At 41.7% G+C, this 25,874-nt stretch overlaps 2 protein-coding genes and 1 long non-coding RNA gene across 4 annotated transcripts in view; 1 reads left to right on the forward strand and 2 right to left on the reverse strand.

Moving 5' to 3' along the window:
* The window catches only part of LOC145457855 (uncharacterized), a 383,081-nt gene that overhangs the window by 232,993 nt on the left and 124,214 nt on the right, over nt 1–25,874 (reverse strand). The gene's annotated exons all lie outside the window — the stretch shown is intronic.
* Nucleotides 1–25,874, forward strand: part of LOC145457511 (sterol regulatory element-binding protein cleavage-activating protein-like) — a 94,403-nt gene that overhangs the window by 11,661 nt on the left and 56,868 nt on the right. The window lies entirely within an intron of this gene.
* Nucleotides 8,010–25,874, reverse strand: part of LOC145457620 (putative ATP-dependent RNA helicase DDX17) — a 169,169-nt gene continuing 151,304 nt past the window's right edge. The window contains exons 2-16 of one of the 2 annotated variants that reach the window (XM_080335845.1): nt 23,735–23,834; nt 22,772–23,057; nt 22,609–22,705; nt 22,414–22,547; nt 21,470–21,535; nt 21,206–21,347; nt 20,589–20,749; nt 19,396–19,488; nt 18,846–18,925; nt 18,608–18,780; nt 17,769–17,828; nt 14,456–14,580; nt 14,281–14,398; nt 14,182–14,221; nt 8,010–8,396 (exon numbers count right to left, since the gene is read on the reverse strand). In XM_080335845.1, coding sequence (XP_080191971.1) covers nt 8,264–8,396; nt 14,182–14,221; nt 14,281–14,398; nt 14,456–14,580; nt 17,769–17,828; nt 18,608–18,780; nt 18,846–18,925; nt 19,396–19,488; nt 20,589–20,749; nt 21,206–21,347; nt 21,470–21,535; nt 22,414–22,547; nt 22,609–22,705; nt 22,772–23,057; nt 23,735–23,784 — 1,758 coding nt within the window. In that variant the 5' untranslated portion in view covers nt 23,785–23,834 and the 3' untranslated portion in view covers nt 8,010–8,263. The remainder of the gene's footprint in view (nt 8,397–14,181; nt 14,222–14,280; nt 14,399–14,455; nt 14,581–17,768; nt 17,829–18,607; nt 18,781–18,845; nt 18,926–19,395; nt 19,489–20,588; nt 20,750–21,205; nt 21,348–21,469; nt 21,536–22,413; nt 22,548–22,608; nt 22,706–22,771; nt 23,058–23,734; nt 23,835–25,874) is intronic. The other variant, XM_080335851.1, reaches the window with a different exon arrangement.

Here is a 25,874-nt window from a genome sequence, read left to right on the forward strand (position 1 = left end):
AAACTTGCCCTACTGATTACTAACGAAAACCCTGATGTTCCGGCCAAGGATAATCTACTATAGGTTACTTTCCTAGTCGCTGGATATCATCTTCCCCCTAACCGCTGGATTGATCAATCCACAGATTCGACGTAAATCCAGATTTCATTATTCTACTTTTCGGCCTCGACCCAAAGATTTTCATTTACCTCTCTGGACACCTTGGAAGGTAGTCCGTGGCTTCCCAAAGGGTTCCATATATATATTCAATATTCGTCAGATTATATTTTCATCTGAACAAGACACACACGATGTGCAATGCGATAAGACACAATGCGATGTAATGAGCAGATAGGAGGATGCCGAACAACCATAGTTGCGGTTGCAGTAGCGGTCTCTTAAACTAGCATACACCTCGGCCTAGTTGCCCGATTTCACAGTTCCTTTTTTGATGTTAGTCTCTATTCCGCGGCTCTTTCTTGCTCTTTCCATTCCTTGTGAGTGCGCTCTTTCATCGGTTCTTTTTCTGGGCTTTTTTGTCACCGTAGTACAGCGATGCGGGGAAGAGGAGCTCAGAATAACCTCCTACCGCCCGGGCGGCATGCGCTTATCATCACCACTACGCCATATCCCCCGCCATCTCATTGACCTCAATTTATTAATTTTACGTAACACACTTATGTTGTCCTATTGACTGAATATTTCCAACCTCTACACAGCCTTTTTCAACTGCAAACACAAGTCAGCCCTCAAGATTACCGGATCACGACGTGACATATTGATCTCGCCTTTCGTCACATGCCACGTCATTTGAACGCGTGTCATTTTATAATATTTCCTTTTACTTTTCACTCAGTGTGTATAGTATGCCTCCTCTTTACATTGACTAGGTCCAGGTCGGTGTTTGATTTCAAAGACTAGTCCAAGTCATGTCTACACTTTCCTTCCTTTTCATCGTATCGCTATATCGTGGTGTCTGATCAGATGAAATTGATAATAAACGGAACTAGACAAGGCTACCAGCCGGCGACGCGGTCATTACAGAGCAGACATGGGGTCATCGCGATTAGTAATCGTAATCGATTACGACGATTACAGCATTTTCAAGTAATCGTGATCGCAATCGATTACTTTCGAAAAAAATCCAAAGTAATCGTAATCGTAATCGACTACTTCCCATATCTAATCGATTTCTTTGGGAGAGAACGATTACTTTTTATTTGTACAAGGACTATGACATAAACTGAACAAATGAACATTCGTGAACAAAGAAGACCAGGTTAGTGATAGCACAAACGTTTAATTTTCAAACGCCACTGCTCATTATTACGTCAGAAGTATTAGACTTGCTCTTCATTGTGTAAAAAGTATCCACGTGTAGTTAACAGGCATTGGATGTACAATTGTAGCTTGATTGTAAGAACATCCGCCATGCTGTATATCAGGTTATATCAATGCACTCCAGACGCTACTACCTCGCAACAGGAAAATCATCACCACTCTTCCTAGTTTCAAATAGTAACCTATGTATTGATGTTATATTATGCTTAATTAAGCTATAGATTGCTAACCCACGGCTACCGTAGGTTATTAATCTATAGTTAAACGCAGTTTGGCCGTTGCCGCTTGGCGAGCAGTGGTGTACGTACGTAAGAAAACCCGACAAAGATTTGCAATTTTGTACTCGTCAAATGAAACATTACGATTTCCATAACGAAGCATCAATTCAACAGCTGCTGATATATATCATAACCGAGCTGTTTCTCGTAACGGCAGCTTGTATAGTATCTGTATTAAGTGAAAGGCGGAATTTTATGTTCACATTATTTTATTCTCATATGACTGTATTTGAAACGGGGCCAATCGTTACTTCGCAATTCTTTACTCAACATTTGAACCTACTGCGATAGCCAGTCGCTTATACACCATGTTAAAGCGTGGGTTGTAGGGAGAATCAGGACCCCCGCTTTAAACGTTGGTCTTGGGCCCCCATAGGGTGGGCCTGGTCAATTCTCAAGTTAATGACTGAATTTTGTGAATAATATTGGTAACTGCATTATATTACTACTCTCACAGCCACCAATGGTCAGATTTACCGGTTGAGCTGGGGGTACGCGCTTCATAATAATAACATCTGGTACGTTGGTATAATTATTTCATTGTACGTTGTTGATTCGTTACCTCCCGTCTGTTTTATAATCAAAAGATATTGTAGTCGCCCAAACGCAGCAGACTAAAAAAAAACTTTCGTGAGACGCACACACAAATTGCCTTGTCTTCATTCCTCTGTTGGTGCCGCGGGTGGCATTTGTTCTGTGGGGCTGAGATTGGAATGACAGGACTATTCGTCACGCCCACCCAGCGCGACTTTTTACATTGGACACGACCAAGGTCTTTGGTAGCACACTTCGTGGAGTCGCATGTTGTCCGAAACAGCATATGTCTTTTGGAGTGTCGTGGCGCGGTAATGACCGGCACCGAAATGTCTATTCCAATAAACCATACATGCTCTTTTATTGAGGGGGAGAGGTATGCATTTCAATATCAAGCTATTTAGAGCAGTGGTTCTCAACGTGGGGGGCGCGGAAGGCTCTCAGGGGGGCACGGGAAATTGACAAAGTCTGTATGAATTCTGACTAAACATGTGTTTCACAACCATTCTGAAAAAACGATTGTAGAAGATGAAACTTATTTGGTATTCAAGAAAGCTCGCCAAATTCAAACTCCAGCAGTCGAGATCAACGGAGTATAGACTGATTTCAACTTTGTTTCAGCAAATTTCTGATCTTCTTTGAAGATTTAGAGCAATTCCCACGTGTACGTCATTTAATACTTCATAGCTTTGGCAGTAGCCTAAAGCTCGGTGCGCTGGGTAGCTGTGAGAGAGAGAGAGAGAGAGAGAGAGAGAGTCTTTATTTTCATCGAACCAAAATACATAACAAACGGCAGTGATGGTGGTACAGAAAATATGCGTGCACAGTATTCGGTATTAGATAGGAATGATCGATAAGACCGTGAAGGTCATCTAGTCTGATCACACCAGCATCAAACAGGTACACTTGACTCTGAACAGTCTGGCTGTAAAAAAAATGTTTAGTTAAGAAAGGAAAATAGAAAAAAATTAAACAATGGTAGCAAATGATCAATGAAGCAATGTCTGGGCGAGGTAGGGCAACAGTGTTAGTGTAACGACAAGAGGTGATCAAGTAGGGCTTTTTTCAATCTATTATAAGGCAATTCACGGATATGTGGTGGTAATGCATTTTAGATGATAGGTCCCGAGTAGTCGATAGATCTCTTAGTTAGGTTGCTATTGGGCGGGGGTAATAGCTGTTAATAGCTGGCGAACTGCACTGCCTAAGGCAGACTAAGATTAGGGTTACCATATTTTTGTGACGCAAATTCCGGACACTTTTTAGCGCCCACTAGCGGATTTTAAAATGGGGTATAACATTGTCTGTCAATATGACGCCATACTAGCAAAGCATTGCCCAGAATGTAGTGCAACATAGGTCATGAATCGGGCCATCTGTAATGTGAGCTCTGGTGATTGCTACTTGCTTGAGTCTGCAATAGATTTCTTCATGGGCCGGATGAAATCGTCTGGCAGGCCGTGTCTGGCTGCTGTCGGCATTGTGTTTGACAGCACTGGTGTATACTGTTAATTCGGTGCGGCTATCTGGTTGTGTGTTTTAATGAGGTCCGAAAAAACATTTTTCAGCCCCCTGGCCGCCCAAAAAAGTACTGATCTTGGGCTCATCATAGGGTAATCGATGTAACTTCTTGGGCACTTACTATATGCATCTGGTTGTTAAATTTTACGAATGAACTGTGTCAATAATATTGCTTCTTCCATATATTAGGCTACTAATGCACCAGCAGTTGCACATCCCGAGATTTCCAACGTTTTGCAGTCACGACTTGAAAATGTTCCGTGGCCAAGCTCAAAACTTGATAAGCTTAGTAAAAAATTTCAGCTTGCCAAAACTTACTCACGGCCTAGGGAGCTGATTACGTCCAACATCATCGCGATCCCCAGATAAAGGCGGACGACCCCAAGATTTGGAACCACTGTCTGTAACTGAAGCATCCAACCGGCTTTAGTCAACTCTAGGAATATACCGTTAGCGTATAATTGCGATGACAATTAGAGTTATTTCAGTTATTTATATTTATTTTTGATTGCAATTTTTACGAGGGCGGTGGCTGGCGCCTATACTAATATCTATATATACGTTACATTAACTCCCACGCAACGCGAAGAAAAGTTCCGAACAGCATAAATCTGCTTGAAAATAATATACTGTAAGTTAATTTACGAAAAATGTTCGAGTCAACTCCAAAACTTCAAAATTCCGGACATTTAGGCATATCATAGAATTTCCTCCCGGACGCAGTTTTTTCAGTGAAATTCCGGACATGTCCGGGAAATTCCGGACGTATGGCAACCCTAACTTAGATGCAATATAGGTTGCCCGGTTTCGCCCTCAATTAGGCTACCCTAAATCAGCACAATTTAATTCAATTCCAAAACTGATCAAATTTAGCAGGGCAGTACAGAACGACACCGTGCTCTCTGTAGTCACTACCAGCATTAGGATTAGTCTCAGTGCCACCTACCTTGAAATTAATTGATGTCCTGTTCAATGTTTTTTGCCATTTTCAAACAAGTGTGGGGAAATTTGTCAGAAATGTTAAAGACTCAACAACTGGAATGCGGATTCAAACTTGGCGTAAGACATACCATATCTATACTATTAGATCAGGGATGAGCAACCTGCGACCGTAGAAGGGAAATTGCAGGGCCGTCAAAACCTACTTCAATTAGCATGTGTTGGCGGCCGTCGACGTGCAAATTGAATACGAATTCACTCCCGAATTTTTGAGAGATTTTCATTAATCTTGAATTTTTCTTCGCACTCCGTGCAATTCAACATTAGCCTACTTAATCTATCGATTTTAATATAGTAGCACCCTTCTCAATCTGAGCCGGAATCGGAATCATGTGCTCCTCACTAACAAAATTTGTTTATGGTACGTACATTTGGGCGATTTCAATATGTTTCCACAATTTCCACTACCGATACAATCGACAATCCTGATGGGGGCTCAAGAAATAACAGCATGCAACGAAGTGACTAATAACAATTGGCCCACCCGAATATGCATTATCATTTATAACTTGCCCTAAATTTTCGAAAGCACTATCTCCATAAACTCTACCGGCGAATCTGATCACATGGGCTGAGAAAGGATAAATATTTGACAGTAATATGTGATACTGCTATACTATTAATTATGGAATTCATTCGTGAATCTGAAAAATTTCGCGACAATGTTCAGCCCCAGCAACTCTTTATAACATTGCTACTCGCGATTTCAGTGCATACGATAGGCCGTTGTGAAAATTAGAATAGTCCGGAGTTCACCGGGAATGGATATGGACAGATCAATAAAGGTATTTTGTGGCCCATTAGTTCATTACGGCTATGCCCGGGAATGCGGCCTTAGGCTACATAAGTAGTCGAAATGCGGCCGTGATTAGCAAAAAGGTCGCCTACCTCTGTATTAAATGATGTGCTCTTGATATGACGATAAGTGCATGGGGGTCAGGGGGCGCTATTTTTTCGACCATCGCCAAGGGGGGCGCGTGTCTAAAAAGGTTGAGAACCGCTGATCTAGAGACATTAAATCGCCAAGCTCGAAGAAAATTTTCAAATCAATTAAATCTCTCGAAAATACTCTAATTCATTGAAATATTGATATATGAAATACTTTTGAGACCACTTCGAGCTCGCTTCCCACCCTATTGGGGGTTTAGGGTGCGACAGTTACGAACCTGGCAAGAATGCAAATCGTTGCGTGGGATAAATCGTCCTCTATAAAGTTGGGAAATGGGTACATTATGATGGAACAAGCAAATGACTATCATTTATTAAGAAAATTGTGATCTCATTAAACCTTTTCATCGCAATCCGTAATTCCTCACATTGTCTTCCAATATATCGGCCAAGATTAGTTCTGAGAAGCAAAATAAATGTAATCATGAGTAATCGTGATGACTTTTCCAATGTAATCGTAATCGTAATTGACTGCTCACTGATTTTGCTGTAATTGTAATCGTAATCGCGTGATTCAGAAGTAATCGTAATCGCAATCGATTACATTCATGAAGTAATCACCACATGTCTGTTACAGAGCACTACTTCATGCAGATACCTAGCTTCATTATACGATGAACTCAGAAATGCATACATTCTTAGCGAAAAGTGTGTGTATTTACACCCAAACGGTCGTAAAGGGTGATACACGAAAACAGAACCTAACTCAGAATTATATCGCAGTCATAAATCCGACGTAGCCTACCTGCGTTCCTACGTGCATGCATAATTTGGATTATAATTTTGTAGTCGATTTATATCCCGGTATAAGTCTGATGTAGGTTCAGGTTTCGTGCATCATGGGTGCATATTCACACCTGTCTATCAGGAGTGGTACACGGGTGGAAATGCACAGGCGCCACTGATATTATTCGCTCAGCAGAACGCAATAAGAGTATTTTATTATCGAATACGACCATACCGATACTCCGGTATATTTGGCCAACCTGCACCAAGTGTCGCCTACAGTTGGCTGCTCGACCGTAAAAATTGAAACTTAACTAGAAATAAATATGTCCTTTCATCTGTAACGAGTTCGGCTATGCTGTCAATTAGCCAGCTCGACCTACCGTGGATACATATTCATATACATATGAAATCTTATTGTACCGATTCAGGTCGCTGTCCAGTCGATTCTCGCTAATTGGAGGCACTGGCACTGATAATGCGAATAACTGAATTGCAAAGGAGCTAATAGGCCTAAATATTTGAAACCCCTAAATTCCCCACCGGTCATAATGCTCAATTGTGGCATGCTAAGGTGTCACAAGATGAAGTGTCGTAATGCGCAATTGTCGCATGATTAAATGTCACATGCGGAAGTGTCGTGATGCTCAAGTGCCGCATGTCTCCATGCTTATGTGACCCTATGCTCTTGTGTAACCAATAACCATGCTCATATGTAAACATTGTCAAATGTCCCCATGTTCATGTGTCCCCATGCTCATATGTCCCAATGCCGATATATCCCCACGCTAATGTGTCCCCATGCTGATATGGCACCATGCAGATATATCCCCACGCTAATGTGTCGTCACACTGATGTGTCCCCACGCTGATGTGTCCCATGTTGCAGTGTCGTATGCTGATCAGTCGTTTTTCATTTTGTCGCATGCTCAATTGTCGGGCAACCATGTAAATCATCAAGCCGTTTCTGTAAACCACGATCATAAGTTGAACATTCCATCATTTCCACCCTCTTGCCTGCCGAAAACGCCCGCCAGGGAGCCACACCACCTATCTTGGGAGCCACTGATCAAATCTTTACTAGAGCCCGACCAACTATCGAAACGCCAATAATCTTTACTAGAGCCCGACCAACTATCGAAACGCCAATAAGTCGATTTCACACTTCGAATGAAATGTCGGCATCTGTTAGAGAGAGGTAAATACTGTTGGCAATTTTCGTGACACCACGATAGCAGCGAGTTGGAGTTTTAATCTGCAACTGCAACATATCGTTCTTATTGATATCGGCTGAAAAATCTGATATCGTTGGGCTCTAGTCTGAACACTGAACACCTCCAAATGAACCTCGCATGCGCAATCGATATTTACCAGGATTGTAATGACCCAATTCGAGTTATTGTGCATAACTCGAGACTCAGACCGATATCATTGTAATTTCGAAGAGTTTAACGATACTAAACTGGAAACTGAGCCGTCAGCACAATGACTTGGACTGGAGTAATAATACCATGACTCGGACTCGACCCTCCGAATTGGACTTGACTCAGAGGTGAATTGGAAATGACTCGACTTGACTCGATTCAAAGTGAGATTGACTTGTGACTAGGAGCCGTGTGACTTGGCTACAAACCCGCCTGTATGTAGTCCCCAGTATCCCCGCAATCAAATTCACAGTACCAGTAGTTACAAAGAATTGTATTACGTCTCGAAAACCGATAAGCACAGAGCGAGCACGCGGAATAATCAGGCAGGACCACACGCGGAGCCAGAGCGGCCAACCGGCAAAAACAATACCTCCGCCGGCGATCAAGAAACATGTACAAGCCCCGAGATTCCGTACGCCATCTATCGGGACACAGGGGGAGATATCGATAGTAAAAGGTCAACGCGGCACACGCGGGATCGTCCATCTACCAGCACAAGCTTCCAATACCTCAACGGCCGTACGGGTTGCCGCCTCCGGACATCATGCCGTTTCCGTTGCCCATGCCGTAGGAACGTCCTCCGTATCCGTTACCACTGCCTCGACCGCCACCACGACCACCACCGCGGCCGCCACCTCTGCCTCTGTTACAATGATACAGAACGATTGATGGGACAGTCATGCATTTTTATAATTTGCTATCGTCAGTATAGGATGTACATTAGGGTTGTCCATAATTCGGAAAATCTTACAAATCCTCGGTTGTAATGTCTTATTCGATAGATTATTGATAAAAAACGACACTGAGCCTGAAAGAAGCTCACAGAAAGGCCGTTAAGATTTCGTGCAAAGCGTTTGAAAGTAGCTGCCGAAGAATGGGCGTGCCACCGACCATAGAACGGCGAGAAGACTAGTAATCAAGAAACCACGGCTCTTGATTGGATAATCGGCTATGCTTCAATGACCACTTCAGCAGCAGCTTGCTGATTAGGTGAACAAGGAGTCTGCTACTGGCGGCGATTCTGAAAGCGCATTGTATGTAGGTTGACAGATAATGATTTAGGATTGATTGAGGGTATGTTGAGGTACGAAATACATGATGAACAAACAACAGCTGCTTCACAAAAACGTCCAAAGCAGAACTGCTATATTGTGAAAGAAACCGCCGTAGCCTATATGCCTTGTTTTCAACGAGGGAAAGCATAGGCGCTTATGCAAGTGGCGACGGATTCCTAGTTTCAGAAATAATATATCATTATTGAATACAAAGATAAAGCTTAACAATGACACTATAGTTTGTGTGATCTCATTGCGCTCAGGTTGTAGTACATAGTTGAAGTTTTTAAAGCTCTAAGGGTCGGCTGAATCGACGGGTTATGCTTGGCACTTGCCAGATGCTTGCATCAAACTGTATTCACTTGCAAGTGTTGTCAGAGTCCTTGATGATGACGCAGAAAAGAGGCGTAAAAGTAAGCACATAATATGCTGGATATGATATGTCAAATTCCTTAATAATCGCGGAGAAAAGGGGTGTAAAGGTAAACACAGACAATGCTGCATAGTGCATAGCAGTGTTGGGATCAAGTCACTACCTTCGAGTCACGAGTCATTTCGAGTCATTGCACATTTTGACTCGAGTCAAGTCAAGTCAATCGATTTTCGAAGGTGACTCGAGTCAAGTCAAGTCAGACGATTTTGGGAGGTGACTCGAGTCAAGTCGAGTCAAGTCAAGTCAAGTCACGAGTCAAGTCAAAATTCAAGTCAAGTTGCCTTTTAGAAGTATGAAGCATGATTACGTCATTGCATTTCGCTAGGTCTCTGAATAACAGATTTATTGGTCATTGATTCTGAACCGATGAACGAATATAGAGTTGAATATACATGCAATAAGGAGATGTATCGCTCACATAAGCGTAGAACTGTTGAACTACGTAAGTAATTGCATAGCCTCATTTTATAGTTACCAGCCAGGATAGAGAATCAAGAAACGAATTGAGAAGATGCAATACAGGACCCATTTATACATATTGATATGATACAATACAAGTCTGCGCCAATGGTTGAGGAGTATATAAACTATATACGATTACAATTTCAATAAAACAAGAGGTTTGCTTAAGGTAAGAACAGAGAACACAAATGTATATTTGGCTATTAAATTACTTTACAACTAGTTTACGAAAACGTAAGCTGTAGCTTCGATCACTTCGTTTGTGGTCAATGTCTTTGTGAGAGAATATTGGGGGCTCGGTAAAACGCAGGATCATTTAATGATCGGTCGCTCTCATGGGTAACACAAAAGTTTGGCCAACACTACGAACAAGATGCAAAATGCAAGATAAGGTGATTTTTACTTGATGACTTGAAATTGACTCGTGAATTTGGCTCCGAGTCACGAGTCAATCCACATTTCTGATACGCCGAGTCAAGTCAAGTCAAGTCATTTTAGCAAAGTGAGTCGAGTCAAGTCAAGTCATACGAAAAAGGTGACTCGAGTCTGACTCGAGTCAAGTCGTGACTCGAGTCATCCCAACACTGGTGCATAGTATCCAACATAGTTTGCATATCATATCAAGCAGGGCCTGTGCTTGCATTTAAACCTCGTTTCTGCGACGTCATTACGGACTTCGAAAACATTTACAAGTGAATTCAATTTGCTGCAAACATCTGATGAGTGCTAAGCCTAACCGTCTGATTCAGCCGATCGCTAGAGCATTCAAAATTTCAACTATGTACTGCAACCTGAGCCCAATAAGATCACCTAACTTATAGTGTCATTGTTAAGCTTTATCTTTGTATTCAATAATGATATATTATTTCTGAAACTAGGAATCCATTGCCACTTGCATAAGCGCCTATGCTTTCCCTCGTTGAAAACAAGGCATATAGGCTACGGCGGTTTCCTTCACAATGAAGCGGTCATGCTTTAGACGTTTTTGTGAAGCAGCTGTTGTTTGTGCATCATGTATTTCGTACCTCAAGATACCTTGAATCAATCCTAAATCATTATCTGTCAACCTACATACAATGCGCTTTCAGAATCTCCGCCAGTAGCAGACTCCTTGTTCACCTAATCAGCAAGCTGCTGCTGACGTGGTCATTGAAGCATAGCCGATTATCCAATCAAGAGCCGTGGTTTCTTGATTACTAGTCTTCTCGCCGTTCTATGGTCGGTGGCACGCCCATTCTTCGGCAGCTACTTTCAAACGCTTTGCACGAAATCTTAACGGCCTTTCTGTGAGCTTCTTTCAGGCTCAGTGTCGTTTTTTATCAATAATCTATCGAATAAGACATTACAACCGAGGATTTGTAAGATTTTCCAAATTATGGACAACCCTAATGTACATTGTACAAGCGAGCGACATTTCGGCACGCCGGTTTGTAACAACGTACTTCTGCTTTTTCAGATTACCGATTTTCAGGGTTGTAATGACTAGAGTCTTGACTCGACTCGAGTCCGACTCCAGTCACGATTTTTTGATGACTCGACTTGAATCTAGTCATTTTATCATAACACGGAAATGACTCGACTCGAGTCAATCTGTGTATTGACTCGACTTGGACTCGAGTCATTGCGCACGACTCGAACCAAGTCATATGACTCGAGACTCAGACTGTCGAAACCGTACATTTCATTGTAATTTTGAAGTATAGTAAAGTGGCCACACCATTGGGATTTCTTCTATTGGTACTGGTCCTTGAAAATGCAACCAGAAACTGCTAAAAGTGAGAAAAATCAGTATATTATAAATGCGTACCATTCGATATCACCAAACAGAGTGATAAAAAATGAGTTTAACAAGACTTTAACTGGAAACTGAGCAGTCAACACAAGGACCTGAACTCGGACCCGAGTCATAATACCATGACTCGGATTCGACCATCTGCTCGCTGACTTGGACTCGGACTTGACTTGGTGGTGAACTGCAAATGACTCGACTTGACTCGAGTCAAAACTGTAAAAGTGAGATTGACTTGTGACTCGAAGCCTTGTGACTTGGTTACAACCCTGCCGATTTTCATACCGGAGCAGGTTTCGCCTGCTTGCACAACTTACTCAAAAGCAGACAAGTGGTGATACTTTTACACTACTTGCTTTTTCAGATTGCTTGCATAGGTACTTCCATACTGCGCAACGGTTTCCACTTTTCAATGAAAACTAGGCTTTAATTGCTTTTCACTTGGAAATCAGTACTTCTACAAATATACAACGGTACTTTCACATAGAACAGGGGTCGGCAACCTTTTGCTAGTCGCGGGCCAAATTTCAGGTGTACAACTTTTTGGCGGGCCGGAATTTTTCTTAGTACTATATTTTACGCTCACTTCGGTCTATATTATCCTACGTTGCTGCAATCTCAATCATACCAATCAGAAGCCGCATGTAGTTACACTTCAACAACACAGAATAAATGTGACAATTGACGCAGCTCGCTTTGTGAATGGTTTTCAACTTCTGGTAACAAGTCAGATGAAACAAGAATAAGACCCTATTGAAAATGGACGTCCGAAATACGTGATCTTAGCTTGCTCTTCGTGAATTTCATTGTTCAAAACTATTGTTCACATGCGTATGTACTTCCAAAAATCAATGCAATTTCTTTTGCATTGTCGGTCAAGCTGGGATAAAGACCAATTTCAAGAACGTACTATTTGTCAAAGTCATGCAGCGATATGCTCTTTGTATGAAATTTGTCATTCAATTCAACTGCATCGCATTTCAGGCCCATTTGAAATTTTCAGGCAATGGTATTGGCGTCCACATTAAACGGAGTACTGAATAGTCAGAATTCATTTTGTAGAGAAGGAATGTCGGAAAAGCGGGTGAATATTCAGTAGTTAAATTTCGTATCACAGTTACAAATGTAGTAGTTGGTAGGCCTACTAGGTTTTCTCTCCTCCAGTATAGGAAAGTGAGCATAATTTTCTTTGTACTGTTGACATTTCCAGAGTCACAGATTTGTTTTGAATGCGCCTCAACATCTCACGTATTTAGTTGTTTTCCCCATGAAGTTGCAAATTCAATTTGTTCAGATGTGACGTTAAATGTACCAGGAAAGCAAGATGAGATTCACATTTTCGATTATAAGATTATGATTCGGCGATATTTGTGTTTTCGAGGAAAGTTTTTATTTCATTTCTTAGTTCATACACTCGTGTAAGCATAGCTGTTCGAATTAATGCGCGAACATGACAGATATAGGCCTACAGGACATCGCCATATTGATTCTCTGCTTCTAGTAATATCTGGCGTACCGTAACTGATTCAGTTAATGAGACAAAAATAATATTAACAGTTTTCACCATTGTGGCCAAAACACTATTCGGGTTTGTTGTCTTGGCACAAAATGCATTCTGGAGAATTAAACTATAGATAGGCTAACTAACATATGGAGGCTAGCTGTCTATAATTAAACAGTTCGAGATTCCGTCATTGCGTCCGAGATGTTCCAAGCGTTTTTGAAGCAAAGGAAGGACACCTTTATTGTCAAACCCCGTTAGAGTGGTAAACCCTTTAAAAAAGTATGGAACACCTTCGGTTGCGAGATACACCCGATTGATAAGCACTGATGGCAGTCTAGCCTATCTCCATCTCCTACTTCAACCACCTTCGTTTTATGGCGTAACAATAGACTAATACGATGTAGGCTACTATTATATCGTAGCAATGCCGCATTTTCTTTATGCAGTGCTGCACTGCAGAATAAAACTCATCATGAAACGGCGGGCCGTATTCTTGTGATAACTAATTATTATGTCGCGGGCCGGACGATTTCGCTTGGTGGGCCGGATCCGGCCTGCGGGCCGTAGGTTGCCGACCCTTGACATCGAAGTAAAGTACCCGAGTAATAACGATGACTGCTTTGTCCATCTCAGGTTAAATTTGGGGTTGGGGTGAAGTTCAAGGCTAATCCTTCCAGATGGGTTAGTTTTGCGCCTCCCTTTTCAAACTCGAGACGTTCTTTTGAAATGCTTATTCCATCTCCAATATTCAGTTGCAATTCGGTATTCCGTTTTAGTTTTGCGTGTTGCGAATTTGCAAGAATTGACAGTGCACAAGGCACACGAACTCCCGCCGAGATTGTTCTCACTGGCCTGAACAATCGCATATTGAACTGTTCATGCGAGATCAGGGACTCGCTAATTGACAGCACTGACGAAATCGCCGGTAAACATATCATACGCGTAAGTTCGTCAACACAAGGATCTTGTATAATTGGCATTTACGCTCATACTGAACCCTAATGAATTGACGCTATTTTGAAAAACATTCAAACCCCTACCTTTTATTTAACTGGTTACGCGCCTGGTTTATGGGTTATAATCAATTTCAACTGTTATACATTGTGTGGCGTGTTAGAATGTCAGTACACCGAACAGGCAGCCACATAAATATGACAGGAAAATAACCAGCAACTCAAAACGTACCTTCCGCCGCCGCCGCCGCCACCTCCGAATCTACTAAATCCTAAAAATAACAGCGGCAGTTAATATCTCAAATCCCTGTAGAGACATCGGCGATGATACCTTTGCCGCCTTTTCCAAATCGACGCCACTGCTCTCGCAGTTCCAACAGCTTTGGATTAACATGCTGCTTCGCCTCGGTCAAAATACCGACCAGCTCCTGCGCCTGCTTGCTGTTGTCCTGCATGAGAAGAAGAATTATAACCCGTACGCTTCACGCAGGACACTCTGTACGTACGCTCGTGAAAAAGGTGTAGGCGGTACCGGTTTGATCGGCACGCGCTGTTCTGCCGATACGATGGACGTAATCTTCGCATTGCGACGGGAAGTCATAGTTTATGACAAACTTGACATCGGAAACGTCTGTAAATTACTCGGTAGTAAGACATCGTCATGCACAAGGGATTTTGTCAATGCCAGTCCCGCTAGATGGCACAGAGAAATATGTTATTATCCCCATGGCATCTTTTTCAGAGCTGGGCATAGCAATACTGGTACATGAATCCTAGGCAAGTACAAGTTGAAACAGTATACGATTTTGATTCGATTTGATTCAAGCAATGACTCCACCTGCTTGCAACTGCAATCTATTTCAAGATCGAATCGATAGTTCTTTCGAAACAAAAAAGAGCTATGACCACTCTGGCCACCCATACATTACGAGAACCATGTAATTTCTTTGGAAATTATCCAACAGACTTTTCAACACCGGGGTTCACAATTGCCCGTTTTTGTGATACAGCAATAAAGCCAGGGCTATCGAGGGCAGCTTATAACCTCAAGTTACATTTGTCATCCTGAGACCAAGGGCTAATCGAAAGACAAGGAGCAATGTCATGAGCTAGAGTGTGTTGGCACAGACTTCTTGAGTGTGTGAAGGATTTCAAAATCGGGTGGGTTGCAAGGTGGTTACGAATGATGCCAAGTGAGGATTAGGGTGAATTCATTCGAGATTTGGGACAAAATATCAAAGGCACTTTTAGAAATTCAAATTTTTCTTTTTTCACTCCACCCTAGTGAGGATATTCAAAACTTGACCAAAATTCGAATCAGTTCAAGTACTGTATTTCGTCCAGCCCTAATCATTTCGGCAACACAACCATCCCAATATATTCGAGACTTCAGGCATATACCACAAAACGAGTCAGTTTAGAGTCTATTCCTATTTTCCTGTCCATATCCCCGTTAATGAATAAAGGACGATCAACCACCACTGCTCCACACTACAATTAGAAACACAAAGAAAACCTCAAATTCAAAGAGTCAGATACCGAATTTTACCCGCCCTCCATTTAAAGATAGTCGATGTTCCAGCGGCAGGCACCAAGCATGACTTGAATGTGAAGAACATTTTTGGGGAGGCAACGCCGCGCAGTCTCCTACACACGCTCTTCGAGACGGCACCGAGCCCCCCGCATCGTCTCCCGGACCGTTTGAGACTCCGGTCCGCACGCAAGGGGGACAAAGCGACCGGCAAGCGGGCTGCTACCAGCACCGAGCCCCTCGGAAATATTATGCGACTTTCAAAACGGGATTTTAACACCATAACATGATTTTACGATCAGATTTTGACTAGGATTCAGAATTTATATACCAACAGGATCTATTTGAAGAGCTTCTTGGAGGTACAGAACTTCAATATACAATTAAATAGTATATTCATATTGAAATGAACCCGAATATTTTCGGCTGACACTCGTCAGGGGTAATCGTCAGCAACTAGTAGAGAATTGGAAAGAACATTGTATATCAACAATCGTATCACAAAATATGACGTCACCAGCATGAAATTTCGAATGAGAGAGCGTTCAATGTACTATTTTTAGGTGATACACGAACTCCTTTTGTTGACAGAGTTTTGGTTGGTGTATTTTGATAAAAGTTGATTCCAAGGCACACAAATGGAATTGTGAACGGCCTCGACCTACGATTCGAAATCGGTCGTCTCGATAATTATTCGCACAAATCGGATTATCCAACAAATGTTTGCCGATGGCAGAATTAATTGCCTTTGATCGATCAGCATCAATCTTAAGTGGATGAGTTAAGGGTGAGCTTTTCACATCGCGTGACGCACGTGTTCTGATAAATCTGGGGACATGTTGGTTTATGCGGTCCTGCAGACGTCTTGACGTTCTTCCCACGTAGCCACAATCACAGTGGCACCTATATTCGTACACTACATTACTTTGTTGAAGTGCAGGAAGCACGTCTTTGCGTGTTGAAGGGAGCAGTTGTGTTGTTGTAAAAATCACATTGGTTTTGACTGTATCGTAACATTTACCGACAGCAGAAATCAATTGTTTTTCAAAGCGGGTGGAAATGGGGCCAATCCAAGGTAGATGGATATAAACATCTTTTATTGTTCGTGCGGTGGGCTCTGTTCGTTTTTCTGCGTTGAATTGCGTTAATTTCCTCTCCATGCCGCGGCTGATGACGTGTTCAGGGTAACCATTATCAAGTAAGATTTTTCGGATGTAGTCAAGTTCTAAACTCAGTTTGTTACCCGAACATATCATCAACGCTCTATGCACGAGTGTGCCTATGAGGTTAATTTTTCTGCGCCGAGGACTAAATGAATTCCAGCGAAGGTATTGGCCTGTGAATGTCGGTTTTCTGAAAACAGACGTTTCAAATTTGTTGGTATTGCGCTTTTCAACTAATACGTCCAGAAATGATAATGAGTTATTGCGTTCTTTTTCTATTTCTATTTTTCTATTCTTTTTCTATTCTATCCAACAGGATCCAAAAACGTTGAATCTGGATACGAGAATAGATTCGAGCTCACATTTTTACCGGAGTTGGATTTCGATTTGAGATTTTTTGAAATGGACGTGGAAAATGTGGAATTTGGACTGATTTGGAGCAAGTTTTCATTTGGTATACTAACATCTGGACAAGGTGACAAGGACCACATATATGCCGTGTCCAGAGATGAGCTTTCGAAGATTTTTAACAGATTTGGATCTAGATTAACGATTTTTTAAGTTAGATTTCACTTGACATTCGATTTCAAGTAATTCTTAATTTTAGGGCTACTTTCAAATTATTTGCACTCATTCTGAATTTGGGATTTGACTTGGAACCAGTTTTCAACTTCGATTTGATGATTCCAATCAGTACGAGGGGTTGAGTTTGAAAATATAAATCAGTGCTTCTCCACTGTCCAGCGATGATCGTATTTAGATAGAGATTTACTATTTTCGGTGAATTTCAAGGTGAAGTTGAAATTAATTTCCGTCACGTCGCATTTGAACTAGGACATATTTCAAGCTTGAAGTTGGATTTGATCTTTACAAGGTTGAATCAAAAACGCGACGGGGCAACGTTATTAGAGTTGGGGAGGGGGGCGAGGGAGGTAGAAAGTACCACGCGCGTCCTCCCGTTGATATTCTCATCCATCGACTCGCCATGCCCAATAGTCCTGCCGTAGACACATCAAATCAAACTGCTAAACAGAAGAAGAACAAGACGTTAGCGCAATTCGGCACGGTCGTTTTTTACAACGGCAACAACTGGGACAACGCATATTTTCAAAGTTGGAGACATACCCAGCCCGCGAGCTGCCACGTCAGTAGCGACGAGGATTGGAGATTTTCCCGAACGGAACTCTGTAAAAAAAAAGATGAAACATCAACTTTGGAATGTAGTACAAATGCATCGATGCAAAAACCAATGTGACTTCAATAAATGTCTTAGAAGAGGCCTGCTACAGCATCCAGCTTAGTTTGGCAGGAACAGGAATTTGACCCATAATCAAAAATCTAGCGGCCATGATACACACGAGTAAGACAGCACAAAACAAACTACCACAAGACACGAGTGGTTAATTCGCTCGATCGGGATTTGATAAATACAGATTCGGATGATTTTGGCCTGATTGCGACAGGATTCAGTAATCTCTTCATGCTGGATGTGGATTCGGATATGCCATTGTAATAACTTTCACGCTGCTTTTGGAAATAACTCCTGTATTACCAGAAAACAACTGGGATTTGGATATTTACAACACCCAATGAATTCTAGATTTGTACTCGAATGGAATCTAGAATCGAAAACAAGTGTTGGAAATATCAAATCAATAGTGATTGAGATCAGAAAATCTTGCTTCTTTATACACATAATGACATAAACATATGCCAGTTATGGTATGTCAAAATTTAGATTTAGATTCTATTCAATTTAGTACCGAGATGTGAATATTGACTTACTCACAAAGCATGGGAAGAGAATTGCAAACAAATTTCAGTGCGCCATTGACGAGATTTGAAAAGTGGGTAGAATCGAACTTAGAAAGGGGTAGAGGGTTCTCTGATTGTAACTTCCCGCCTTGTCTGGCCACCTCTGGACACACTTCACCAAATCCAAGACACTCGACGAAGCCACCCACCGTTCAACACCCAATCTCTCTCGGGCTGCGACTTGTCGCCGTGGATGCACATGGTCGGCCATCCGTCGCGTCGCATTTGTCTGGTCAGCTCGTCGCAACGTCGCTTGGTCTCGGTGAAGATGATCGTCTTGTTTTCGGCTTCCGCCATGATCTCCTCCAACAGTCTCATCAACCTGGACAGAGAGAACAGGACGCGAATAACACAAATCAAAGGCTAAGAACGTCAGTCCGCGCATACTTCTCTTCCTTTTCATACGACTGACAAACGTCGACAATCTGGAGGATGTTGTGATTAGCAGATAACGTGAGAGAGCCCACCTGAAATGAAGAGAGATTATTGTGGCTGATATCTAATATTGATTATTTTGCTATTCATGGTGTTTGGTCTTCTATGGTTATTTACACCAGGCCGATATTACTTTTTATGATCATGAGCCGCTGGCGCTCACATATAGCAATTATAGCATGGCCCATTTTTGATCTAGGATTTTGTAAGACACTGGTTACGCAGATCATATAGCAGGAGTGATTATTGAAATAACAGTAACACAAAGTTAATTTCTTTCCGACAACACAATTTCTTTCAAGTTGAGAAAAATACAGGTCGATTCAGCCGGCAATAATAACTGAAATGTAATAAACGTATAATGTTCCAAGTAATTTTACAGGAATGATTTAGACGAGCTCTGTGAAGAAAATACTAGCAGCCGAAATCAGTACATGGAAAATTGAGTCAGTGGTAAAGTGTAGTGACCACACAGCCCTGGTCAAAAATAAAACCGACGTACTTGCACGTGGACGTTGTTGGTGAGAAAGTCGTCGGCCAATTTTCGGACTTCTTTTGGCCACGTCGCGCTCCACATAAGTGTCTGTCTGTCTGGCTGCGAGAGAGAGATTACTACTCGTCAAATTGTTAAAAAGAGAACAATACAGTAGACACATTAGTGTTGAGTAGTAGTGAGGAAAGTCTACTCTCACTATTTAACATGTGTCAAGCCTCAGCTGGTTTTCGAGTGAAGATTTTACCAAGTATCAGTTTTATGAACGCAGTGTTTCAATAGGCCTAGATTTGCATAACATTCGTGATTGAGAATGTGATAACCAGGACTGGAGAGCACAAGCCAGGGTCACGACAGTTTCGAGTTTTGGTCACTTACGAGTCGGTAGTCAGAATCAAATTTTTCAATTTGTTATTCAAGTTGGGAGTCAGTCGCAGAATTCGATTCAAAATAGCAGCAGGCAGACTTGAAGGCGTAATGTTCGATTGGTCGTATGGTAGCAGCCATGAGTCTTAGATTCAATTTGTGAGAGTCTCGAGTCAGACTCCCATTTGGATAGCGATATCGAAGCGACGCTTGAATTGGCATTTGGAGTCGCAATGCAGTACATAAAATGAGGTAATAGCAAGCACTTACGTGATTGCCCGACATATGAGCATGCGACACAATGGAAAACGACAGTTCAGCATGGAACACATCAGCATGCGTCACTTCAGCAAGTGACTGTATAACCCAAAAACTTACCCCAACTCGAAACATAACCCTGAAATTAACCCTTATATATATCCGAACCTAAAGCCTAACCCTAACCTACCCCTAACCCGTCATTTAACCCACATGCTCATGTGTCGCATGCCAAATTGTCACATGCCGAAGTGTCGCATGCTGTAATGTTGCATGCTCATATGTCCACAGACCCCCTTACGTATTTACAAACGAACAGAGTTGTTAATTTGGAAATTTCGTTGCGAGCCAGGTATGAGTCACAATTCCTAATAAATCAAGACCTGTGACAAATCAAAGCAACATAATTCTTAATAAACGCGAATGGTAAGGCAGAGTCACAATTTGGAATTGTCTTTAGGTGACAGTCTAAAGAACTTGCAATATTATATCAGATCAAAACTTACCTACTACCAGAGGTGTTCCTGAATTGGTTACAAACATGCCGACACTGACGATTGACTAACAGACAAACTCACCCTGATCTGTTCGATGATCTTCCTGATTTGCGGCTCGAAGCCCATGTCCAACATTCTGTCGGCTTCGTCCAGCACGAGATAGGTGCAACGCTTTAGGTTTGTTTTGCGAGACTCAAGAAAGTCGATCAGCCTGCCGGGCGTGGCGATCACAATTTCGCATCCTGCAAGGCACACCACAGTTGCAGGTGGTCGAAAACAACGGGAACATGAGCAAATATAGTTGCCAGCTTCACGTATAGGCCGTGAACAGGTTTGGGCGAAGGTGATGATGACCATTTCTCTTAGTACCCAGCACGCCAAATTGAGATGTGGGGTCGCGCAACATTTTTGAATCGGAATTTGAGGTCGCAACCATGAGAAGTTTGGGAACCCCTGCACTAGACGATTCAACTCTGAGGTCAGCTAGCATTCAACACAACCATGCGACAAATACGGTGTAGTTTGGCATGAACAATAAGTCAACGACATTAGTAGAAAACGATGGCATCGACAAATACCATTACACCTAAAAGCACCAAATACTCGGGTTGAACCACATTATCCACAACGCCACCGACCTGTTCAAACGTAGTATAACACTTTATACAAACCAATCCAATTGTATTCAAAATTCGCACCTCTTTCCAGATCACGTAATTGTGGTCCCTTGGACGCTCCACCGTAGACACAGGTGTTCTTTATGCTTGAGCTTTTCCCAAATTCATCAGCCACAACCTGTACTTGCTGAGCAAGCTCACGAGTCGGACATAACACCAAAGCCTGGAAACGATAAAATATGTTTTAAGACGGTTATTTGCACGTTTGAATAAAAAATACAACTGCCGTCAATCGACCATACCCAAATGTCCAAACCCTAAGCTTATTTGAAGCACGGTACTTACAATAGGTCCATCTCCTCTTTCCAAATATGGTTGAGCGTTTATATGAATTATCGCCGGCAAGATGAACTGTAAAACAACAAAACGGTTACAGGTACAGCCCGAGGGATCCCGCCGACGGAATTAGAGCACTGCATCTCATTCATCTTGTAACATAGAATAGGAATTCTACATCTACATTATTTATGGCTACGCACCACCGAAAAGCATGACAACAAACGGCCTAAGAATGGTAATCAGGAGATTGAATCGTGCCCAGGAAGAGCAAAGGTTGTTCAACAAGGTCTTTCAATATATGAGAATACCGGTAATGGTCATCAGATATTCGTCGATGAATTGATGCTGACTTGTTTTCAGAATACCAACACTGTCGAAGCTCCTGCAAACATGGCTCACACTTGATGGAGAATGATATCTCAGTCCGTTAACGCAGTACTAACTGTACCATTTTACCAATAAATTTCTTCATCACTACTGTACAATATGGCCGAGTCAAACCACTAATATGTATACCGTTTGGGCTCCAGAACAAGTAGGCTACCGTACCTTTATATTTCTAATACATTAAATTGATTTTGAGATTCACGACATGACCAAGTATGTACAGTAGGGATTTCACGCAAGAACATGTATATTGCAGAACACAGAAACTTGACTTGTGAATGAACTAATGTAGTCATGCTCCATATTATCACACCAACATCTCACACACCTTGCTATGTTATGAATTTGCGTCTCATAATTAAATGGTAGCTCAAGTCCAGAGAATTTCTGATACTAAGAAAACTTTTATAATTAGATCAGGAGGAAGATCATTTTTCAAGAGCTTCAGAGTTAGCTTAACGGAGGAAGTAAATCCAAGTGTTGGACTACAATCATCATTGCTTGTTGGAAGTCCTTTTGACGAAAATCTATACCAAATGGGTATAACAAAGCTATAAACCTACAGCCAACGTTTTTCCAGATCCGGTTTGTGCGATGCCGACGATATCAGCGCCGCTTAGTGCGTGCGGCCAGCCTACTGCTTGAATCGCCGTTGGATGTTCAAAGCCAGCCTGCATGAGCATGCCGTTGATGTAATCTGCAGGAAAAACATACCGCGTCATGATACTGCAACTGAAATACTCGAAAAGTGCAAGAACCTGGAAATCCGGCTTCTTGGAATGTAAAAATGGGCTTTTTGCGATTATTGCCCATCATTGTGATTTGTTTTTCTTGGAGATAAGCGTTAACTTCCGCCTTAGTTGAAGAACAAGAACACAGGCATTAGTGTCAGAAACTTTGAAATTCAAATTACAAACTCACATCACTTCTGTTTGCGGTGATTGGAGATTCTTGGTAAAAGTGTTTTTGAAATGGTTTCAGTTTCTCTGTTTCCCAGGTTGGTTTCCTCAAACTCTGTCCAGGACTATCGAATTTCGAGCCGCCATTCTGTCCATAACGGCCTCCGCCAGACGAGCCGTAACGGTCACCCCCGCCGCCATATCCGCCTCCTCCGTAACCGCCACCTCCACCACTACGTCCCCCGTAGCTACCGCCTCCACCACCACCACCACCGTATCCTCCGCGGCCATATCCGCCTCCACCGTATCTGCAATGTGAAAGTCAAGTCAAAACTGCGAAGGGACTGTTCAATTGTGAATCTTGAACTAGATATTTCAAATTCGAATCGAATTTTGTAAACCTGCGAATTTAGTAGCTCAACCACCAAGGCACCCACTGCAGGCACCGAGCCAATTAATTCGCTATCAGTTGCGCATAGCATGGTGATCATTGATCAATCACACCGAGAATCATCTATACCCGCAACCGCAATTACCAATGGCAGCCTTCTTGCGGCTCTGATTGACCTCTAACTAGACAACAAAAATATAATAGACGACACTTGTTGTTTGTTTCTATGAAAAGCTAGTCAATTTCTGTACATAAATGCTAAAATGGCCGATACTATTATAGATATGTCTAAAGCCGTCCAAGACCTCTTCTGAAAACCACCAGAATTTTTGCAGACTGGCGTCAAACGGATGGATGAATACCCATCAGACAAGGATATATATATATATCATGAGTTCTGCTGGTCATAGACCTTTATATATACCGTCTCTGTGAAAAGGAAATTCTGACACAATTTTACTAACATCAACGTGTAACGACTCATATTCAAGTCAAGTATGAAATGCAATACCGCAAATAAGTCCTACTGATCACTGATCGACACCCTACAGCAGATCATCAAGGTACAAATAAGCAAGTTTATAGCTCACTCACCCTCTTCCTCCGCTGCTACGGCCACCGTCCCGTCCTCCATATCCTGGCATGATCAGCTACAGTCAAATTTTCAGAAAATCTTTAGGAATTAAAATTTCAGCTAGAAATGAGAAGTATTCGTCGTTAGCTACTCAATACCTCCCTAAAAGCGTAGAATCGCGCTTAACCGTATACCACGAGGCGAGAAAGAATCAAAAAGAAATCTACCACATCACCACGCCACCGTATATTTATTTCAACACAGCAGACGAGCGGAAGCGTGAGCTTTTCTTATGGTCGGCTTTCATCGATGACGTCAAATATTATCATATTCATCCGCGCTAACATTTGCAGTAATTTCTCTCTTATTTTCACCCTTGCTTTGTTACAGAAATATATTGCATGTTTCGTTCATAATTTAGGTTAAACAACCATATGCGGTCCTGTTTTGATGCATCACTCAGGCACAAATGATAATTGACAATAATTCCAGTCATCAGAAAACTCGCCGTAGTGCTAAATAGGCATGAAGCAGCAGACTGACGTGATCATCAGCAACATCATAAACCGTGAATCAATCGCCTTTTTCTCAAAGCAATCTTGAATATTTCCAATCGCATTTTTATCATTTCGAAACATTATAATCTTGCAATTAAATTTAGGGTTGAGAAAATATTGAAACGATTCTGTAAAATCTATCGGTGAAACATCCATAACAGTACTGAATGATCGTTATTGGGTTATATTTTTCATCTGAACAAGTCACACACAATGTACAATGCGATAAGACACGCATGCAGTTGCGATCCTTTTAATCTAACATCCACCTCGGCCTAGAGTGCCCGGTGCCGCAGTTCTTTTCGATGTTGATGTTTTTGAAGCCGCAGCCCTTTCTACTAGTTCTTTCCATTCCTTGTGAGTGCTGCTTTCCTTCGTCGAATCTTTTTCTGGGCTTTTTTGTCGCCGTAAGAACGGCAACGGCGGGGGAAAGAGGAGTTCAGATAAACCTCCGACGGGAATCGAACCGGTCCGCCAGATTGGTGGGCGCTTATCGTTACCACTACGTTATCTCCTCTCTTTTTCTTATTGAAGTATTGCAAAACAGAAGCAATTCGAAACGACTTAAGAGCTCCAATAAATAAATAATTCAGTAAACGTGACACAGGGGCTCATAAACGTGATGCAAACTTATTAGCCTAAAAAACAACTTTTTACTTTTCGAAATTCAAAGTAAGAAAAGTTGTTTCAAACAAAGTGTTCTAAACAACCATTTGTTTTAAATGCAACTCTAGGGGGCACTACCATTCCACCGTTGTGACGTACGCCCAAGGTATACCATGAACTCTCTACTACGCAGAGAGCACGATCGAGTCAAACTTCTAAATCAATTTGAAATTTGATGTTTTTATCTAATCAACGGAGCAGCAATCAACCTCTTGCATTTTGGAATGAATTCCAATATATTTTATATTTGATATGAACGGAGCTTCATTCACATTCTAAGTTTTGACGAATTCAGTTATTCTAATTTTAATATAATTCGGTAAAACATGTGGAGCTATAATTCTAATTCTAATCTAATTTGAAGAAATCGTGTAGCTATAAGTTTACTTCTAATCAAAATTCTAAAAACCTGCAAAAGATAATTAGATTCTAATCTCATTTATAAAGAAATGAAATTTTTCTCGCGTTTGGGAACTCTGGAATGAATGCCCGAAGTAAGAGTGTCTGATTTTGACCCTTTCCGGCTGTTTACCTGTTGATTGTTCATCATCACTCTTTTCATTCTATTCCTTATTGTATTCGTCCTTCTTCGTGCTATTCTTCGAATTTTTTTTAAGATGCCGTGAAAGAACAGCGACACAGGGAAGGAGGAGCCCTGAGAAACCTTATATCATCACTGCGTCAAGTACAAGTACAAGTCATAGTGTTCACTTTTCAGTTTCGAGCTCAAAGTTGAAATATAGAGTAGGCCTATAGTAATTTCGTTGTCGAAGTCGTCGAGTAACTTATAACGGAATATATCTATATCTTGGTATAATAGTAGGGTTATCATGCGTCCTCTTTTAAGTGGATTTGTCCTCTTTTTTGACTTTATTGAAAGTGTCTTCGGATGATGCCTAAATGTTCTTTTTTTTAGAATTTTCCCTCTTTTTCGAAG

This window comes from Botryllus schlosseri, chromosome 2 (assembly GCF_051294905.1).
Source record: "Botryllus schlosseri isolate E-star chromosome 2, Bs_hap1, whole genome shotgun sequence".
Lineage (NCBI taxonomy): Eukaryota > Metazoa > Chordata > Ascidiacea > Stolidobranchia > Styelidae > Botryllus > Botryllus schlosseri.